This window comes from Falco biarmicus, chromosome 4 (genome assembly GCF_023638135.1).
Source record: "Falco biarmicus isolate bFalBia1 chromosome 4, bFalBia1.pri, whole genome shotgun sequence".
Classification (NCBI taxonomy): domain Eukaryota; kingdom Metazoa; phylum Chordata; class Aves; order Falconiformes; family Falconidae; genus Falco; species Falco biarmicus.
The window spans coordinates 62,446,174-62,463,641 of NC_079291.1; the positions used below are offsets into that span (position 1 = coordinate 62,446,174).

Sequence of the window (17,468 nt, forward strand, 5' to 3'; positions counted from 1 at the left end):
GTTCTTTCCTCCTTCAGTTCCTACTCCAGGACACAAGACAACAGACAAAATGTGGCACATGGGATATTCCAAATAGATACAAGGGGAAAATACTAGGAAGGTGGCCGGATACTGGAACAGGGGCCCGAAGAAGTGGGATCACCATCCTTGGGGATATGTGAAGTCAGCTGGTCAAGTCCCTCAGCATTCTGATCTAACAGGACCAGCTTTGAGCAAGTGTTGGACCAGAGACCTCCAGAGGTCACTTCCCATCTGCATGGCTCTGTCATGCCAGGCTCTGTCTTTACTGCCCAGTTTTTCACTGTTGCTTTCCTCCTCACACCCATCCCAGTCTACATGATGCAGCAGCTATAGCTGGGGCATGCTGCATCTTCCACCCCAGCAGCTCTTCTGTTTGGGGATGTGCTGTAGACACTTTGTGCAGTGCAGGCAGTGCCATTCACGGCATTCACTGTGCTGTGTGCAGGAAGCATCAGACTCAGCACACAAGGTTGGCAGGGGAGCCCTGTTCTGCACAGCGCGAGATGCACTCTGCTGTTCTGTGGCTCTCCAACACCACTGGTGACAGCAGTGGGTCTGTCACCTCCATCAGCACCAGACTGAGCTGCAACTCTCGTAGTTATATTAACACAACTGTTTGCAGGGTTGCATTGTGTACTGGCTCTGGGACTGATCTAACTCAACAACAACAAAAAAAGGCAAAACCCAAATAACTTCTAAGCAGCTGAAATCTCCAGTTCTCCAATCCACTCTACAAGCAGTCAACAAAGTATGCAGCCAGAGTGGGGGTGCTTCACACAGAGTTCAGGTTGGCAATGGTGTGCATGGCGGGGGAGGAGTGGGAAGATGGTGAGTTAAGAACACAATAAACATGCTGTCACTGGGGCAGGACACATCAAACCACAACATCAGCTAGAAATACCAGGTAAGAATAAAGGGGTTCTTAGACCCTAAAATAAAATTTAACTCCTTCCAGTGTCACTGCCCCAACCCTGGAGCTGTGGACATTTTTCAGAGTGCTGTGCTTAATCTCATACTGCTGTATCGTACTATTGTACTAGGTTGCAGTGGCACAGACCCCTCATGTGGACACATTTATAGTGACAGAGCACTTACAGCTGCACAATTGCTTTATCCTGCCTACCCCCCCCCTTCCCCGATTCCTTCCCCCACTGGCCTAGATGTATGTGCAGGAGCTAATACAGTTGCTGCAAATGGCATGTTATCCCGTTCTGCAGCCAGGTAGCGCAGGTAACAGTCTCTGCCTCAGACCAGCTCAGACCCAGGGAGGGAGAAGCAGGGAACACCTAAGCTGTGGCTCTTGGGTACAGGCAGCTCCTGTGTGTTGAAGGGACCTGCCAGTGCCCCTGCGGCCAGGGCAGTCATGGTCAGCTGCTAGAGGACGGTTACCTCCTCTGATCTGGAGTGAATGCCAGCAGATGTTGCTACCTGAGCAGGCCATGCCCATGCTGGGGATGCCCTGAGCAACACAGGGCCAGGCACTTCCTGAGGTCGCTGTCTCCTTTCCAGGTCGGTGGTGCAGGGAATGGAGGCAGAAGCTGGCCTGTTGTGGCTGCAGGGAGCCAGCTGTGCTCTGCTGCCCCAGCCAGTGCTCAGAAATCCAGGTCATGAAAGGATCCCACAGAACTGTCTTGGGACCTGCAACAAACATCTCTGTGGAAAGAAGCCCCCACCTAGGACAGCTTTGTTCTAACAGCTGCTCTACTCTGAGCTGTGGCTGTCCCCTCGCAGCCAGGGGCGGGAAGAGCCACCCAGCAGTGCTCTGAGGCTGCAGGGCTCTGCAGGAGGACTCAGCTGCGAAGGCTGAGTGCAGGGTCCACACTGTAGATTAACAGAATGTACCTCCCACAGAGGGAGGGGCCATGGGAGTGAGCACACACCTCCCCACCCCACCCCCAGCAGCATGGAGACAGGCCAGCTCTTGCTGTGGCATCAGAGAGGGCACCCAGAAAGGTGAAATCAGTGCTGACTGGCAGGAATATTGCCTTGTAAGCCATGTCTCCCAGGGAAGGGTGACAACGGCTAACTGGACCCTGTGTGACCCAAACTCCACATCAAACCTTGGAGTAACTGGCATCCCAACAGCACCATGTCCCACACCGTTGAAGAACACCTTCTACCTGTCCAGGAACCTCTGGTGGCATTGCAATGGGTGTTGCCAGTACAGCACAGCTGCACAAGCTCCCTCGCCCCATGGGGTGGGCTGGCTGATGTTCATCAAACCAGCAACAGAGGCTGTCATGGCTGGACACCCAGTTAGCGATGGAATCACTTGGCCCTGTGCACTGTCAGCTCAGGACTGTGCATGCAGCTGTGCCCTGTGCAAAACTGGATATTCATCAAGTTCTGGGGTTGAGCTCAGTCATCTGAGATACACCCTGGCCTCAGAAGCAGAATCTCATGCAATAGTTCTCAAGAGCAGACTATTCTGCTCAGGTTGGCCTAGATGTGGGAGCCCTGCTCAAGAAGTCTGAAACCCTTCTCCTGCACCAGCGCAGTGAGGCACAGCAGCGGCTGCAGGCTGGGAGAAGGAGATGATGCAGTGCCAGGGCCAGCAGTGCCTGGCCCACCCTGGTCCTGCTCACTGCTGCAGAGCCTCGGCAGCTTGGTAAGAGAAGCAGCAGCTGGTCCTGGTGCGATAGGCTGAGGTTTCCAAGGAAAGGCAAGACCCTTACTTTCTGCTCAGCCCAGCTGCAGGGCAGGCAGCCCTGGCAGCCACCACTGCCGAAGGGTGCGGTGGCAATAAGGCACTGGAGCTGCAGGAGGCTTCTCCGTTTGTTCCCTGTGGACTGGGCTGCGCTCCTGCGGGCTGAGTGAGGAGGAAGGGTGTTGAGGCAGGGCTCTCCCAGCAGGCAGCACAGCCCTGAAGTGCCAGAGGGCATCGCATCGCCATCGCATCACAGGCCCTCAGAGGTGTCACTGACATGTGGGCCTGAGCTGGTACAGGGTGGCCCTGGGGACAGCAGGCAGGCAGCCTGCCTCTGTCAGGCAGGGACCCAGGGGGCTGCGGGCATGGACCTCTCCTCAGCTCATGGCCAGCAAAGGCCTGGCCCTAGCCCGAGGCCCACGGGCTGGGCAGGCCTTCAGGGATGGTGGGAAGCTGCCATCGTGCCGAGCAGATCTCGGGGGAGGGGGTCGCTCCTGCCCCAGGGCCTGGGGCACCAGGGATGCAGGCTGTCCCGGGGCTGGGCAGGGGACGCAGCCGTGTCGGGGCTGCGGGGGCAGCGCACACGTCCCTCCCACCCCTGGCAGCGCTGCTGGACTCGGGGGAGGCAGGAGGCGGCGACGGACGGCTCCGGGCCCGGCCCGCGGTGCTCCTGGGCGCTTCCCAAGCCTTCCCCTTCTCTGCCCGCTGCCGTGTCTCAGCACGGGCACCGGGGCGAGTCCGACCGAGCCCACAAGGCCACGGCTGCTCCCGGCACAGCCCCGCCCCGGCCCCTCCCGCCGGCCCCGGCCACCGCCCCTGCCCCTCCCCCCGCCGGGCCGGGCCGGGGACCGTGGGCGCTGCTGGCCCCAGCCGCCCGTCCCTGCAGCGCGGCTGGGCGGGCAGAGCCGCGAAAGAACGTCGCCTCGCTCCATAGAAAATAATTTATTGAAATCACAGCTATACATGGGCGGGCGCCCGCGGGCAGAGCGGCCCCGCCCCGGCCCCCCGGCCCCAGCCCCGGACGGCACCCGCGGCGGCCAGGCGGCCCGCGTTCCCCGCGGCACGGACAGACGGACACGCTGCCGTATGTACAGAGTTTACACGGAATAAATAAGGGACATGTACAGAGGAGTGCGAGAGGGTGCCCGGGCCGCGCCCCCGCCGCGCCGGCCCCCTCCGCTGCCGGCGGCCCGCCCGCCCCAGGGTCCGAGAGCCCCGACGGCACTCAGGGCCGGGCACCCTGCTCGATCTGCTGGTGCTGGCTGCGCACGGCGAAGCGGTTGACGTGCACCGGGATGGGCACCACGATCTTGGGGTTGCGGACAGGCTCACCTGAGCGGTTGCTCACGTTCCCCGCCTTGATGCGTTTCCACTTGGCGCGGCGGTTCTGGAACCAGATCTTCACCTGCACCTCGCTCAGCTTCAGGGCGTGCGCGATCTGCGAGCGCTCCGTCAGGCTCAGGTACTTCTTGCAGTGGAACTCCTTCTCCAGCTCCAGCAGCTGCTCACTGGTGAAGGCCGTGCGTCGCCGGCGGCTCTTGCCGGCCCCAGAGCCTGGCGGGGCCTGCTCGGCTGCAGGGCCGCCCTTGCCCTTGCCCTTGGTGCCCAGTGCGGCAGCAGCCGCCCCGTCCAGGAAGGGCTCCTCCTCGCTGTCGCCCGCCGAGCTCTCCTCCTCCCGCTCACTGCACGGCGTCGCTGCTGACTTCACCTCCAGCTTCTCCTCGTCCGAGCTGTACGCCTTCCCGTCTGCGGGGCACACAGCATCAGTGGCCGCCGGCGCGACCTGCCACCCCCCACCCTGCCCGAGGGTCCCCTGCACCCGCAGAGCCCCGGAGCCGCAGCCTCACCACCCCATGCCTTGGGAGGGCTCCCTCGCTCCCCCCGGCAGCCTCTCCGCAGCAGCAGGGCACTTGGCAGGAAGCTGCAGTCCCACCGCTGCCACATCCCCACAGCCCCGGGGCCACCCGTGCTGCCTCCCGTGGGAGAAGCAGCTTCCCTGGCACCAGCTGCAGACCCGGCCCCACTGCAGGCCTGGCCCAGACCCCCGTGCAGTCCACTCCACACTGCCCGCAACCCAGTTGGCTCTGTGGGGCAGCACTCACAAACCTGGCACAGCTGTAGGCACCATGGGTCATGAGCCACCACAGCAGCTGCCACCATTGCCATCCCACAACCCAGCCACGGCAGCATCATTGCCTCATTCCAGCACAGCACACCACAACCCTTCCAGGGCTTGTCCAGACCTCCGCATCCAGGGGAGTCTGCACCTTGCCCCACAGCTCAGCCCTCCCTCTGTCCCATCCTACTGCATCATCAGACAATGGATGCTGTTCACCCAGAAAGAAGCCAGCCAGGAAGAGCTGAAGGGCCTGGAAACAGCACCCAGAGCCAGTTTCAGCCCAGCAAATCTCTCTGCAGGGCTCTATGAACATGAGGTGTCCTGCTGCCAGATCTTCCTCCCTAACCCCAGGATGCACAGCAGCAGAGTTGCTCACCTAGGGAGCAGGGTGCTTAGGCAGCTGATGCCAGAGGCTTAGCTCCCCACAGCAGTCTGTGCGGATGGGCAGGCTAGAGACTGTCAACATCACTCTACAGACAGGACCTTATCCCAGGCCAACCACAGCAGACACCCCTGTTACATTGCCTGCAAGGATGTTGACAGGGTATAGGGGTATGAATCTCCTTCTTGTGAGCTTCTTGTGTCCCAGAGTGCTGCCTGAATGATTAAACAGCCATGGAGCAAGGGAGGAGGTGGTGGGAGACAGTGGGAAGGAAAGAGGCCTGGAAGCCAGTCACATCTTTGGTAGAAGGGCTCAAAGGCCTCACAGGAGATCAAGCAAGAAGATGCTCCCAGCCATAGCCAGGTGTCATGGAGGGAGAGGACCCTGTCACAGCTATGCACAAGCAGATGAAGCAGCTTTTCTGCCATGCTGAGACTAGAAAAGACCAGAAAATTCTCCAGGTCTCAGCCAACAGCAGGAATCACTGCTGGAAGGAAGTGGTCCTGAAGCACTGCCACTCTCAATATAATCCTACACGCAGAAGGAGAAGCACTAGTTCTCCAAGCTTCTAAGCAGTGTCCAGGCACATGCATCCTGGGCCACTGGGTCTCCGGGCACCTCACCTCAGTGGGTAAGGCAGAACAGCCCTCAGATTCCTAGGTGCAGGGTTGCAAACACACTAGCAGCTACTGCAAGAAACTGCTAAGCCCAGGAGACATTCCTAGGATCTGGTTGCTGTGGAGCTCCCACATCCCTTGCTGGTCTTGCAGCAAGTCTGTGGCTTCCTGAGAGTGGGTGGGTGGCTTCGGAGATCTAGAATAATCTCCCTGCTCCTTCTGCTTCATACAGTGGGAAAGAAACATCTTCCTCTCTATTCTGCTCTTTCTTCTTGAGGGTTGGGGGCAAGGAGAGAAATCTCCCATATGCACAGGGAGTGCTTGTGGGGATAAGGATTAGCAGCAGGGAGCAGGGAGTACTTTGGCTGCCAATGCACAGTCCCATGCAAGCACTTTGCTGAGGAAAAGGAGAGATTTCATTTCTATGTACCATCTCTGTCCAGTGGAGGACAAGGTAAGAGAGCTCTTATGAGGATGCCAGTGCTTTCACCAAGAGTACTTGTAGGTCCTGCCTGACCCTGCCTTCCCTGGTGACAGAGGATGGCATCCCAGCAGCCACGCTACCACAGTGCCGGTGGGGCAGTGTGCCCAGACCATGCCCCAGGAGACTGGCAGGCAGCTGAGTTACCACCTGCAACACATCACTTGGTAAAGCAGGCACCACTTCTGCATAACTCTGATTAACCAGACCCCACATTTAAAACAGTCTCTAGCAGACTAATGCATCTTGTGTTTGTGTCTTATAAAAGGGCTGGGTTTGCAGTAAGGATCTCAGAACTGTATGATGATAAAGTCTAAACCAGAGGTTTAGAAAATTGTATTTAGAAAATACACAAAGAAAATTGGTATATTGGCCTGTTAGTCATCTAGTATGTCACCATCGAGGAAGTAATGGAGGCAGGGAACCCACCCCTTTGGTGGGAGGGTAGACTGAGACTCTCAAGGCCTTTGAAAAGGAAGTGAAGCTGCCATGAAGCAAAGCGTTGTGACTTTGAAAAACCAAGAAGGCAGTAGATGAAGAATAGGAGCGACCCATTGCTTTGCTCTTCACAAAGTCCCAGCTGTTCATTGATCTTAGGAAGGACACGGACCTGTCAAGTGGGTCCAGAGGACGCCACAAACACAATCAGAGGGCCGGAGCACTTCTGCTGTGAAGAAATGCTGAGACAGTTGGGGCTGTCCAGCCTGGAGAAGAGAAGGCTTCAGGGAGACCTTATTGTGGCCCTTCAGTACTTAAAGGGGGCTTATAAGAAAGATGGAGAGAGACTTTTTAGCAGGGCCTGTAGTGACAGGACAAGGGGTAATGTTTTTAAAGTGAAAGAGGGCAGATTTAGACCAGATATAAGGAAGAAATTTTTTACAATGAGGGTGGTGAAACACTGGCACAGGTTACCCAGAAAGGTGGTCGATGCCCCATCCCTGGAAGCATTGAAGGCCAGGTTGGATGAGGCTCTGAGCAACCTGATCTAGTGGAAGATGCCCCTGCTTATGGCAGGGGGTTGGACTAGATGACCTTTAAAGGTGCCTTCTAACCCAAACCTTTCTATGATTATGGGAGTGGTAAGCATGGTGAGGAGAGCTGGGCATCACAGGTGACAAAGTTAGTCAAGCAGGATCAAGGGAACCCAGTCAAGAATGGGTGTTGTGATCCAAAAAAGCCCTGTGTTGGTAAGCACACGAGACCTCTTCATCATGTTCATGAGGAACAACATGAAACTTCACCCTGTCCCTGACTGAGTGTGCAGTTACTACATCAAACCAAGGGAGGGTCTCAGGCCACTGCCTGGATCTCCGTGGAGACCTCTACAACTCAGGAACAAACATGCTGTCAGGAGAGGTATGGGAGCCGGGGGTGTTGAGTGCCTTTATCCTGGGGGTTCATACTCTTTGTTGCAGCTGTAGTAACAAACCAGACTCCAAGCTTTGCTGCTTCTTACCACCACTTTCCCTACATGCCTGTCTGAAGAAGTGTGACAACAGCTGGAAGCAAGTTTGAAATACAGTAGATGCAGAAAGAGGCCCTAAAATAGAGCATTGACTCCTTTGCTTGATCAAGCAGGCAGCTGATCTTGTCTCCATAGACACCTGCACGATGGAGATACTAATGGAGCCCAGGGACAGAAATATCCACTTTAGGGTATAATTCACTTGATGTCAGCAAAACAGACCAAAGGAGGCATTTCTTCCTCACTTGGTTCTTCTACAGATAAGAGACCTGTGGTACACCTTGCCCCAGGATGTGGCTGATGCCAGGTTTATCTCCTTTCTGATGGATTCCAGAGGAGACTTAGGTAAGGTCACAGGAGAGGAATTGGTCAAAGGTTATGAAATATACAGAAACAACACCTGGCTCAGGAGCCCCTGAAGTGCAGGTGGTTGGAAGCTAGGGAAGTGTCATTTTAGAAAGTACTGCATAGGTTGTGCTCTCTTACTCTTCCCTGGACAATTGCTTTTGGCCAAGGCCACAGATAGGATGCTAGCACAAACTGCATTATAGATAATTTTTGATGCCTCCTTTTGACACAAATCATCTTTCTCTTCCTTAATTGTGGAAACAGCCCACAGTAACCATCCCAGCTTTCACCTGAGATTGTTGGTAAAACAAGCTCTAGTATCCATCTCCAAGGGCCTTGGCTGGCACAGTCAGGAGAAACAGTAGGTAAAGGAGAAGGTGGACACATCTGGCCTGACAAATCCTCTTGGACCTGGGTAGAGCAGCCCACAGAATCAGATCCACACAGGTACATGCTTGTGCAGAAGGACAAGCATCCTTCATGGCTCCAGAGCAAGCACAGTGCTAAGAGATGGCTAATAGGCAGCAGTGAACGAACAGCTGTAGCAAGACATATTTTCTTCCATCATATGAGCTAGTCACAACAGGGCACGTCCTAGAGATGTGACTTCTCGATATCAGAAATGGACACTGTGGGAGAGTTGATCTGAATCCCTCAGGAGGGGAGACCAGGTTGGGCTTAGCTATAGAGGAGCCACGGAGGGAGGTGAAGCACAGTGCAGTTCATTTCCCCACAGTGTGGCAAGATGTGGTCATGTGGGCAGCTGGTTTTGGCTGGGGCAATTCAGTCCCTGGGGAGACTCACAACAGAAGTGCGATCGCACCGGGCTTTTGACTCAGCACAGAGGAGCACCTGGGAGCACCAAAGGAACACCAAAGCCCCAGTAACCCACGAAGGCAATGGGGAGGCAAAATGCCCCAGCTGTCCTGCTGAGGGATGAGGTTCAAGGGGTACCTGAGTGAGGGAAACAGTCCTCTGAGGGAAGAACAAGGCAGGGCAAGGAAAAGACCCGGGCTCACCCAGGAGAGACTAAAGGAAGGATGGAGAACAAACAGCCGTGCACTGCAAGGAGCAGCAGAGATTTCTCAGCACGCATCCACGCCAGAAAGCCTGTGAGACAAAGGTGGATCTCAGGGGTGACCAGGGGAGGCAGCTGTCAGGACAGGCCATGTCAGAGAAAGCCAGCGCCTGGTTTGTCTCGGTCCTGGCGCAGAAGGGACACCCCAAGCCCCCTGCCTCAGGAGCCGAGGTGCAAGAGAGCAAGAGCTGGAGCTGGCTGAGAAATACAGAGCAACAAGTCACCCAGGTTGATGCCTGCACACTCGGGGGAGCAGCCGCAGCTCACGAAGGAGAGGACCCCGCGGCCCCACCGCGGCAGCGGGACCGGTCCCGGCCAGCACCTGGGGGCAGCCTGGCAGTGGAGCCGCCACCCGCCCGCGCCGTCGGGCAGAGTCGGTGCCGCGGCCGCGGACGGAGGCGAAGGGGAGCGGGGCGGCCGCCTTGGCACGGGACCTGCCCCCGCAGCGCGGGCTCGGGAGGGGCTCGGGGCGCCGGTAAGCCGCAGCACAACGGCGCCGGGGGGGCACGGGGGGGGCACGGGGCGGGCTGCGGGTGAGCGAGGCAGCCCCTAGCCCCGCGCTCCGCGGCATCGTGACGGCGACAAGGAGCAGCCCCGCGCCTCATCGCGGCTGCACCGAACGGGACCGGGGCCGGAGCCTGGAGCGGGCGGGGCGGGGACGGCTGCGCCGGTGCGGCGCCTCGCTGCCCGGGCCGGGTGCCAGGACCTCGGAGAGCTCCGCGCCGCCTGGCCGGCTTCGGCTCCGAGCCCCGCCGGTCCCGCCGGGTGGTCCTTGCCCCGTCGGGGCGGCCGGCCCGGACGGCGGCTCTCGCGGCTCTCCCGCCCCGCGGACCGGGCAGGCCGAGCGCAGTTTGTCTCCCGCCCGTGAAAGTTGCGAGCGGAGCGGAGCCGGCCCGGAACGTGGGGGAGCCGGTGATGGGCCTCCCGACTCGGCCCGACGGGACCGAGCGGGAGCACAGCAGCGGGCAGGTGCCGCCGCCACGGCCCATAGCGGCCCCGCCGTCCCGCCCGCCACGCCTCGGTCCCAGCGGCCCCGGCTCCGCGGCCGCTGTCCTGGCGAGCTCGGGGGGGCCCGCGGTGCCGCCTGCCCGCCCGCCGCCGCCGCAGGGGCGGCGGGGAGAGTCCGGGCAGGGGCCGGGCTGGCGGCGCTGCCCGCCGCGGGGCCCCTCGAGGCTGCGGGAGTCCCGGGCGAGGCGGGCCGGTGCTCGCCGCAGACAAGTCGCTCTCCGCCGGGCGGGGCTGGCCCGAGCCGCTCTTACCTGCTAGGCCGGGGAAGGGGTCCGGGAAGTGCAGCGGTGGCTCGGGCGGCCCCTTATCGCGCCCCGGGGGCAGCTCCTCCGCCTCCAGGCCCTCGGCGCCCCTCCGGCAGCCGGCGTCGGGGTTGGCGCGCGGCGGGGGCAGCTCCTGCGGCGAGTAGAAGCCGTCGGGGGGCTCGGAGAAGCTGGGCAGGGCCGTGGTGAGCGCCACCATGGAGGGCACGGCCTGGCCCAGGCTGGCGCAGAAGGTGTTGGTGAGGCGGCCGGCGAAGGAGGCCAGCGGCGCCAGCGGCGGCAGCCCCGACTGCAGGGGCGTGTGGGACAGCGCCTGCGGCAGCACCAGCGGCCGGTACGGCATGAACATGGGGTACCCGGTGTAGAGCAGGTGCCCGGAGCGCGGCGGCGGCGTCCCGATGAGCGAGTCGATGGAGAAGGCGGTCCCTTGGCCGCTGGGTCTCTGCATGGCGAGCGGGCGCCGCCGGCTCAGCCGGCACCAACTTTCCGGCGAGCTCGGGCCGCCGCCAACTCGCCGCGCCGCCGCCGCCGCCGCCGCCGGGCCCCGCCGCCGCGGCCCCGGCTCCGGCCCGCGCCCGCCGCCTCCCGTGGGCTCCGGCGCCCGGCGAGAGCTGCCGCCCGCCCGCCCGCTCGCTGGCTCGGCGCGGCGGAGTGGAGGCGCGCTCGGAGCCGCCCGCCCGCCCGCCCCGCCGCGGGGGGGCCGGGCCGGGCCGCGGAGGGGAGGGGAGGGGAGGCGGGCGGGGGTGTCGCCCTCTGCTCTCATCCATCTTCCGCACATCACGGTCGAGTTCCTCCTTCAGCGCCCGCTCCGGCGGGGCAAGGCTCCCCGCTCCCCCCCGGCGCGGCCGGCCCCTGGGAAGGCGCCTCCCCCTCCCGCCTCATCAGCTGTTATTAATGGTGATTGATGATTAGCAATTACGGGGCCAGCACAAGGGCGCTTTTGTGGGGACAGGATGGGGCTGTGTCGTTAGGCACATCGTTCTCCGGGCCCGGGACAACGGACGGGGCGAGCCGGGCTCGTTCCGCCACGTCCGGCAGCCGGCCCGGGCCGGCGCCGCTGGCGGCTCCCGGTGGCCGAGCCTGGCGAAGAGCGCCCTGGGGACGCCCGCGCCGGCCGGGCCCGAGCGCCCCGACGGACCGGCCCTCACCGGGAACCGGCTGGGCCCTGCAGCCGGGCGCGGCCGCGCCGCTCCGGGTTTACCGCGCCGTGCCGGAGAGCTGCTGGCGTGGGCCGTCGGGCTGGGTCCGGCTGGCCCCCTCCCCGTCCGCGGAGTCCGTGCCCCGGAGACCAGGCGGCGGGGCCGAAGTGGAGTCTCCGTGAGAGCGGCGGGCGCGGGCGCCGCGGGGCCGGGAGAGGCCACATGGCCGCCGGGAGACGCGCTCGGGCCACTGTGGGAAGGGGGGTGGGGGGCTGAAGCTGAGCGGGGAATGAGGCTCCCCCGGCCCCCACCGCTGCTCCCCCGCGGCCCTCGTGCACGGCGGGGGGGGAGGGAGGGAGGGAGGGGGGGGGGGGGGGGTGGGGGTGGCTCCCGGTGCTCAGCTCCGTCGGGACAGGGCCAGGCGGGCGGTGCGGAGCCCCCCGCAGCCCGGGCACCGGGGAGCGCCTGCCCGGGCTCCTCCGCCACCGGAGCGTCCCGCGGTCGGGCTCTGCCGCGCTGCCCGCGCCGCCGCCGCCCGAAGTCGTGGGGTTCTGCCCCTTCCGCCGCGCACCCGGCCGGGGGCCGGGCGATACCCCGGCCCGGCTGTAGTCGGGCCCCTTGCGCTGCGCTCAGGCTGTAGCGCAAGGGAGACCAGTGCAAGCTGAAAGCTCCCAGGCTGCGGCAAGAGCTCCGCAGCTCTGCCATGCTCTGCTGTATGTCCTGGGGAGGGTGGCCTGGCCCTCTATGGGGGGCCCCCGCGCTAGAATGGGGTATTGTTTCCCCCCAGCTCAGCACTTAGGTGGTGCCCTTGTCTGCAAGGAGTTTCTCAACAGGCCTGTAATATGCTGAACATCTGGCAAATGGAAGCCCTGCTTCAGAAGAGCACCAGTATCAGGACTACTATGTAAAGTACTCAGAAGCCAAGAAATACCAGAGCTGAAGTCATGTCTAAACTCACGTCAGCTGCGTTTTCAGTGGCGCAGCTATGGGCCAGCTCTCACCTAGGGGTACTCCTCAGCATCCCTGCGTGTTCCTGCCTGCGCTCACCCTTTGAGCAGGGATGCAGTACCTCTGGCTGCTTAGCTACCCAGGCTCCCTGGTGGCATCTGTATCTATGCGAGTACATGGATTCCTCCACGACCACCTTCTACTCTGTCCCCAGGGACGTCTGTGGCACCACTTTGCTGCAGCCTTGAATTATGTGTTTTGTGTGGGATGGGACAGTCCAGCTATGGAGCACTTGAATCCTCTCTGGAGCATGTGAGTGAGGCCAAATGGGTCCACCAGGCCAGCAGTGTGGTGCCCAGCCTTCCTTCTAAACAGGCCCAGTCTGAACCCCCAGGGTCCCATTACGACAACATCTGTACCAGGGGCCTGCACAGAGCCTCCTCTTTCTTTCATGGTTTTTATACCATTCTCTATAGCACATCCTTGCAGTTTCAAGAAAATACCCCTCTGCGGCGAGAGCTGCTGTGCCCTCAGCTGGGGAAATGGAGGTATGGAGAAGTCAATGTTAAAATAATCATCCAGACTCAAATACTCAATCTGAAAGTAAGGCTCAGCAAGAGGGATCCCTCTGGCCACTGATGAGGGCACCTCTCACAAGCTGATGGCCCTGGGATCACCAAGGAAGAGGTGTGTGTGTTTGCAGGGCACAGGCCATTTGGCTCCTAGTGTAGGGTGAGGGCCCAGATTTCAGGCTGGGAAGGAAGCTGGCAGTGACAAGCATTTGGATTAATCCCACCTTAGGAATCAGTTGTGACACACTCAAGGTCTGCAGGTCAGCATCCATGTCCTGTTTGCCCTTGGCCGGTCTCTCCTATCTCATCCACCAAATACCTCTGTGGAAAAGGATCCTTCAGGTTGGAGTCATCTTCATGCATGCAGCTTGGGTTCATTCCACTGCTATCAAAGTACATTAGACCATGGAGGAAATGAAAGCGTAGCCATGTGTAAGTTTGCTGGTCTCGAGACCTGTACTCAAAGGGGTCCAAATCAAGGCTATGCAACTTCCTAACTCCTGAGCACCTGAAATTTAATTCCTTGTTCAATGAACCTTTTATATGTAACCTTCAACCCACGCTGCACACCCTCATGTAAGTTAGCAAGGTATTTTGGGGAAACTGCTTTCTTCAGTGATCTTGCTGAAACTGAGCAGGCTGGGGAATGAACTGCAGCTCCCCCAAGGAAGGATGACTGCCTGCGCCCAAAGCAGCAGGGCCTTCCTGAAGCCAATTACACAAACTCCCATACTGACCTCTGCAAATCAATAGCTTGCAGCTTGCAAGTCCCTACATAGGTCTCCAACATTGAGGTTCTGCTTACTTAATCATACACTGGGATTACCTGCAGCCCCTGTCTCTCTTCAAACACTGAATCTCAGTTCAGCACCAGGAGCAGCCAGGGCAGGCTGCTCCGACAGGGAAGGGAATCTGGGAAGCAGAAGTTTGCAGCAGGGCGGGCAGGACAGTGGCTTCATTGACAAGGCTGCAGTGCCACAGGACTCAAGGAAGGTGAGCAGAGCAGATCTGGTGACAGTAACCAGGGTCACCAGTTGTCCAGTGATCACCCAGCAAGTTCCAGTCTCCAAGTGGTGAGGCAGGCCCAAGGCCAAGCCAGAAACTCAGATCAGTGGGTCAGGACCACTGTCAGCATCACGGAGGTACGAGGCCCAGATTAGGCCAGGCAGAGACTAGTCAGGTCAGTCAAGTCAGGTGAGAGCCTGACCTTAAAAGCAGCTCCTCAGCCAAAGTGGGGCAGGCTCCCGCTGAGGTTCCCCAAGGACAGACAGCTGCTGCATCCAAGCTGTCCCTGACCCCGGACAGCCAAACCCCCAACAGCAGGCAAATGTACTCAGGGCCCTGACAACTTACTCCACTCCAGTTTACTGTGTCCCATGAGACTCTGCAGTAAAGGTAGAAATTAATTTGCCAAATTGTAAAGCAAAGACCCAGAGAAGAAAAGGTTGAAGGACTTGGGGGGGGGGGGGAGCACAGGGGGGGAGGGTTTCAAGTTAAATAAAGCAAATATTGTACTCTAGTATGTAAATTGAACAAGATGCAGATTGAAAGCTCCCACACCCTCCATCCTGTCAGCGTGAGCTAAATTGGAAGCGTGAGGGCCCAGGTTGCACATGGTAACCCTAACCACCTCTTAGACCTCCAGGGGCTTTCCCACTTTCTGCATCCTCTATCTTATCTTCCGCAGCTTCTCACTGTCTAGTGGAAACGCAGTTTCCATGGCTTCCACTTGAGGCTCAGACCTCCGCTGTTCAGTGCGCTCCCTGGGCGTTTCTCCCTCCCCACACACCTTCTCTGTGGGGAGCCACTCTATTCCATTTTATCGGGCTCCATCCCCCACTCACAAGTAGCTGGTTATGTCACCTTCACGTGCTTGAAGATACCCTATCCAACGCACAAGGTACATGGAAACATTAATTGCATGTGCAATTTGTAAAGCCCCTGGTCTCACTGCACTCTCAGCTGTCCACAGAGACCTCTCAGGGCCTTGCTGGATACATTATCAGACACTGAGCTAACAAAGAAGTTTCAGGAGAAGACCTGCTTTCTCCCTCCTGTTTTGGGATTGCTGGGTCATAGCTCCATGTTTATCAGCCTCAGCACTTGGTCCTGAGTCTCACCAGGCTGGGCCCCGAGTACTGAATTCAAGTCCAGCCTCTGCAAGCAGCACCTCTAAGCAATTACAGACCAACCTGTCCCATCTCCTCCATTATGTCACTGCCTGAGTTGGCCCTCCTTCCTCTGTCTGCCTTTGCTTCCCACCCTTCTTCTTGTCTGTTTTCTGCATTAGAACTGCTGAAGCTTCTTCCTCCTCTGCTTCTCTGTTCCTTGTTGCAGGCATGTGAGCATGGAAAAGTCAGTTTGCCTGCATTTCTGGAGTCAGTAGGCAGGACTGGAAAGTGTCCTGCTCAACATTTGACACTTTGGACACAGTGTCCATGTTGAAGATGCTACATGACCTGTCTGGTCAGCCCAGAGGATCTGGCGTAACTTCAAACTGCTCAGCATAGGCAGAGGCTTCCTGGGAGAAAACTATCAGCCTCTAAAAGTGTCCTTGCTTGGGGCATGCAAAATGGAATCCTCAGAGGCTGGTAGTTTAAGGGAAGTTGATCTCATGCTACCGTGCAGAAGCAGCAACATCCAGGTCACCTCTCCTTCCCGCACTGGAAGCTCCTCTCCAAGATGGGGAGTCTAGAACATATTCCTGGTACACAGGCTGTTGGCTGAATAGAGGCCAATTAATTTTTGCTGTAGCTGTAACAGGGAAAGTTCAGTCTGAGACAGGCACACAGCATGGCAAACCACAACTGCAACAGTTAAAGTTTAATAACTGAATAGCAAATGAAAGCAGGTCTTTCCAATGGAAACTAATATGCAACCTTAACTTTATGCCTCTACCTGCTCCACTTACGATCTCTACACAGAACCTAGCACACCAGGACTAAATCTTCTCATGGCCTCTAGGCATTCCTGCAATATAGCCACTAAACATATTAAAAGCAAGGGTAATGTTGCAAAATTATTTACTCAAAGTTTGGAGTCTAGAGAATGGTCTGGTTACGGCTGTGTTGTGTTGACAGAAGCTCGGCTCCCATCAGGCACAGACTCTACTGTTGTACCATACCCATGAAGTGGTCCAAATGAAACAAACCTGACTCGAGTCATCAGGCTCAGGAGGCACACTCATCTGGTGGGTAATAGCTACTGGGCAGGTCCTGCCCCAGCAGGCAACCTAGTTCTAAGGACCATGCAGGCGGCTCCAGCTGGCCCCTGCAAATACAGTCTCACAGGCTTTCACCCTGCTGTCAAGTTGTTCCATGTGATTCTGTCCAGATTCCTGCAGCAAAACTTGTCTGCAGCAAAACTTGTCTGCAGCAGCTGAGGAGACACCTTCTCATGCCTGGGGAACATATTTTAGAACTAACCCTGGCAGAGCCATAGCTGGAGCAGTAAGAATCCAGGATCCTCATTAACAGTAGAAAGAGCATTCCCAGGTGCATAGTTTTGCTACTGACAAGATGTTAGAACAGGAAAAGGCTGCTGCCAGGGACTTGTCTCAGGCCACCTCTGTGGTTCAGTGGAGTGCCTAAGAAGCAGCCCCCAAGCTGGGTCCTCCTGACCTGAAAACTGCTCATTTTCCCAGACCAGCAAGCGAAGGCTTTCTTCCCAGCTGCAAAAGCCTCCTGGCAGGACCTGCAGTAGCTCAGCTCCCAGTCACCCATGGGCACACACATAGCACAGGAGCACAGCTCCTGCTTGGTGTTAGCAAAGGAACACTTTCTGAGAGCTGGTGACTGAAGGCTGTTGGGTTCACTAAGGGCACACAAGCCATCTAAGACCCCAACCAGCTCTTTCAGCAGCCAGGATGACAGCAGCTGAGGCAGGCACCTCTGCACCATCTCCCCTTGCCTTTAGCCCCAGGCCCCACAGGAGAGGCAAAATCCGCAGGCAGCACCATGTGAAGCATGCTCACTCTCCCCAGTTAGCAGGTCTGTCAAGCAAAAGCATGCTGCAGCCCAGGCCTGGTCACAGAGTAGAGCACATCCGCACCTGGAGGAGCTCAGCCTTTCCTGGCATCTCTCCTGACTCCTGCACCCACACCTTGAGCAGACAGATTTATTGCACAGAGCACTTTAAATGGTCTTATGTCTTATCAGCAACAGCACTGACACGACAGAGCTTAACCGCCTGTGACCGCTTTCTGAGACCCTTTGCATGCCACCTTGCCTCCCTGGCTGCCTTTCAGCACAAGCTCAGAGTCATCCTCAGCAGACCAGAGCTTATTGAGCCCAGAGAAAGCCACCCATGCTGGCCTTTGCCATGCAAGTTCATGAGCAGTTCAGTGTAAGGCAGGACCCAGGATGAATCGGTGCAGATGTG

At 58.6% G+C, this 17,468-nt stretch overlaps 1 protein-coding gene across 1 annotated transcript; it reads right to left on the reverse strand.

Annotated features, from left to right (window-relative positions):
* Nucleotides 1-3,595: 3,595 nt before the first annotated feature.
* On the reverse strand, nucleotides 3,596-11,086 carry GBX1 (gastrulation brain homeobox 1). Its single transcript, XM_056336862.1, has 2 exons — nucleotides 10,418-11,086; nucleotides 3,596-4,414 (listed from the first exon to the last, which is right to left on the reverse strand). The coding sequence occupies exons 1-2, from the start codon at nucleotides 10,875-10,877 to the stop codon at nucleotides 3,894-3,896; spliced, it is 981 nt and encodes a 326-aa protein (XP_056192837.1). The 5' UTR covers nucleotides 10,878-11,086; the 3' UTR covers nucleotides 3,596-3,893.
* Between the last annotated feature and the right edge of the window lie 6,382 nt (nucleotides 11,087-17,468).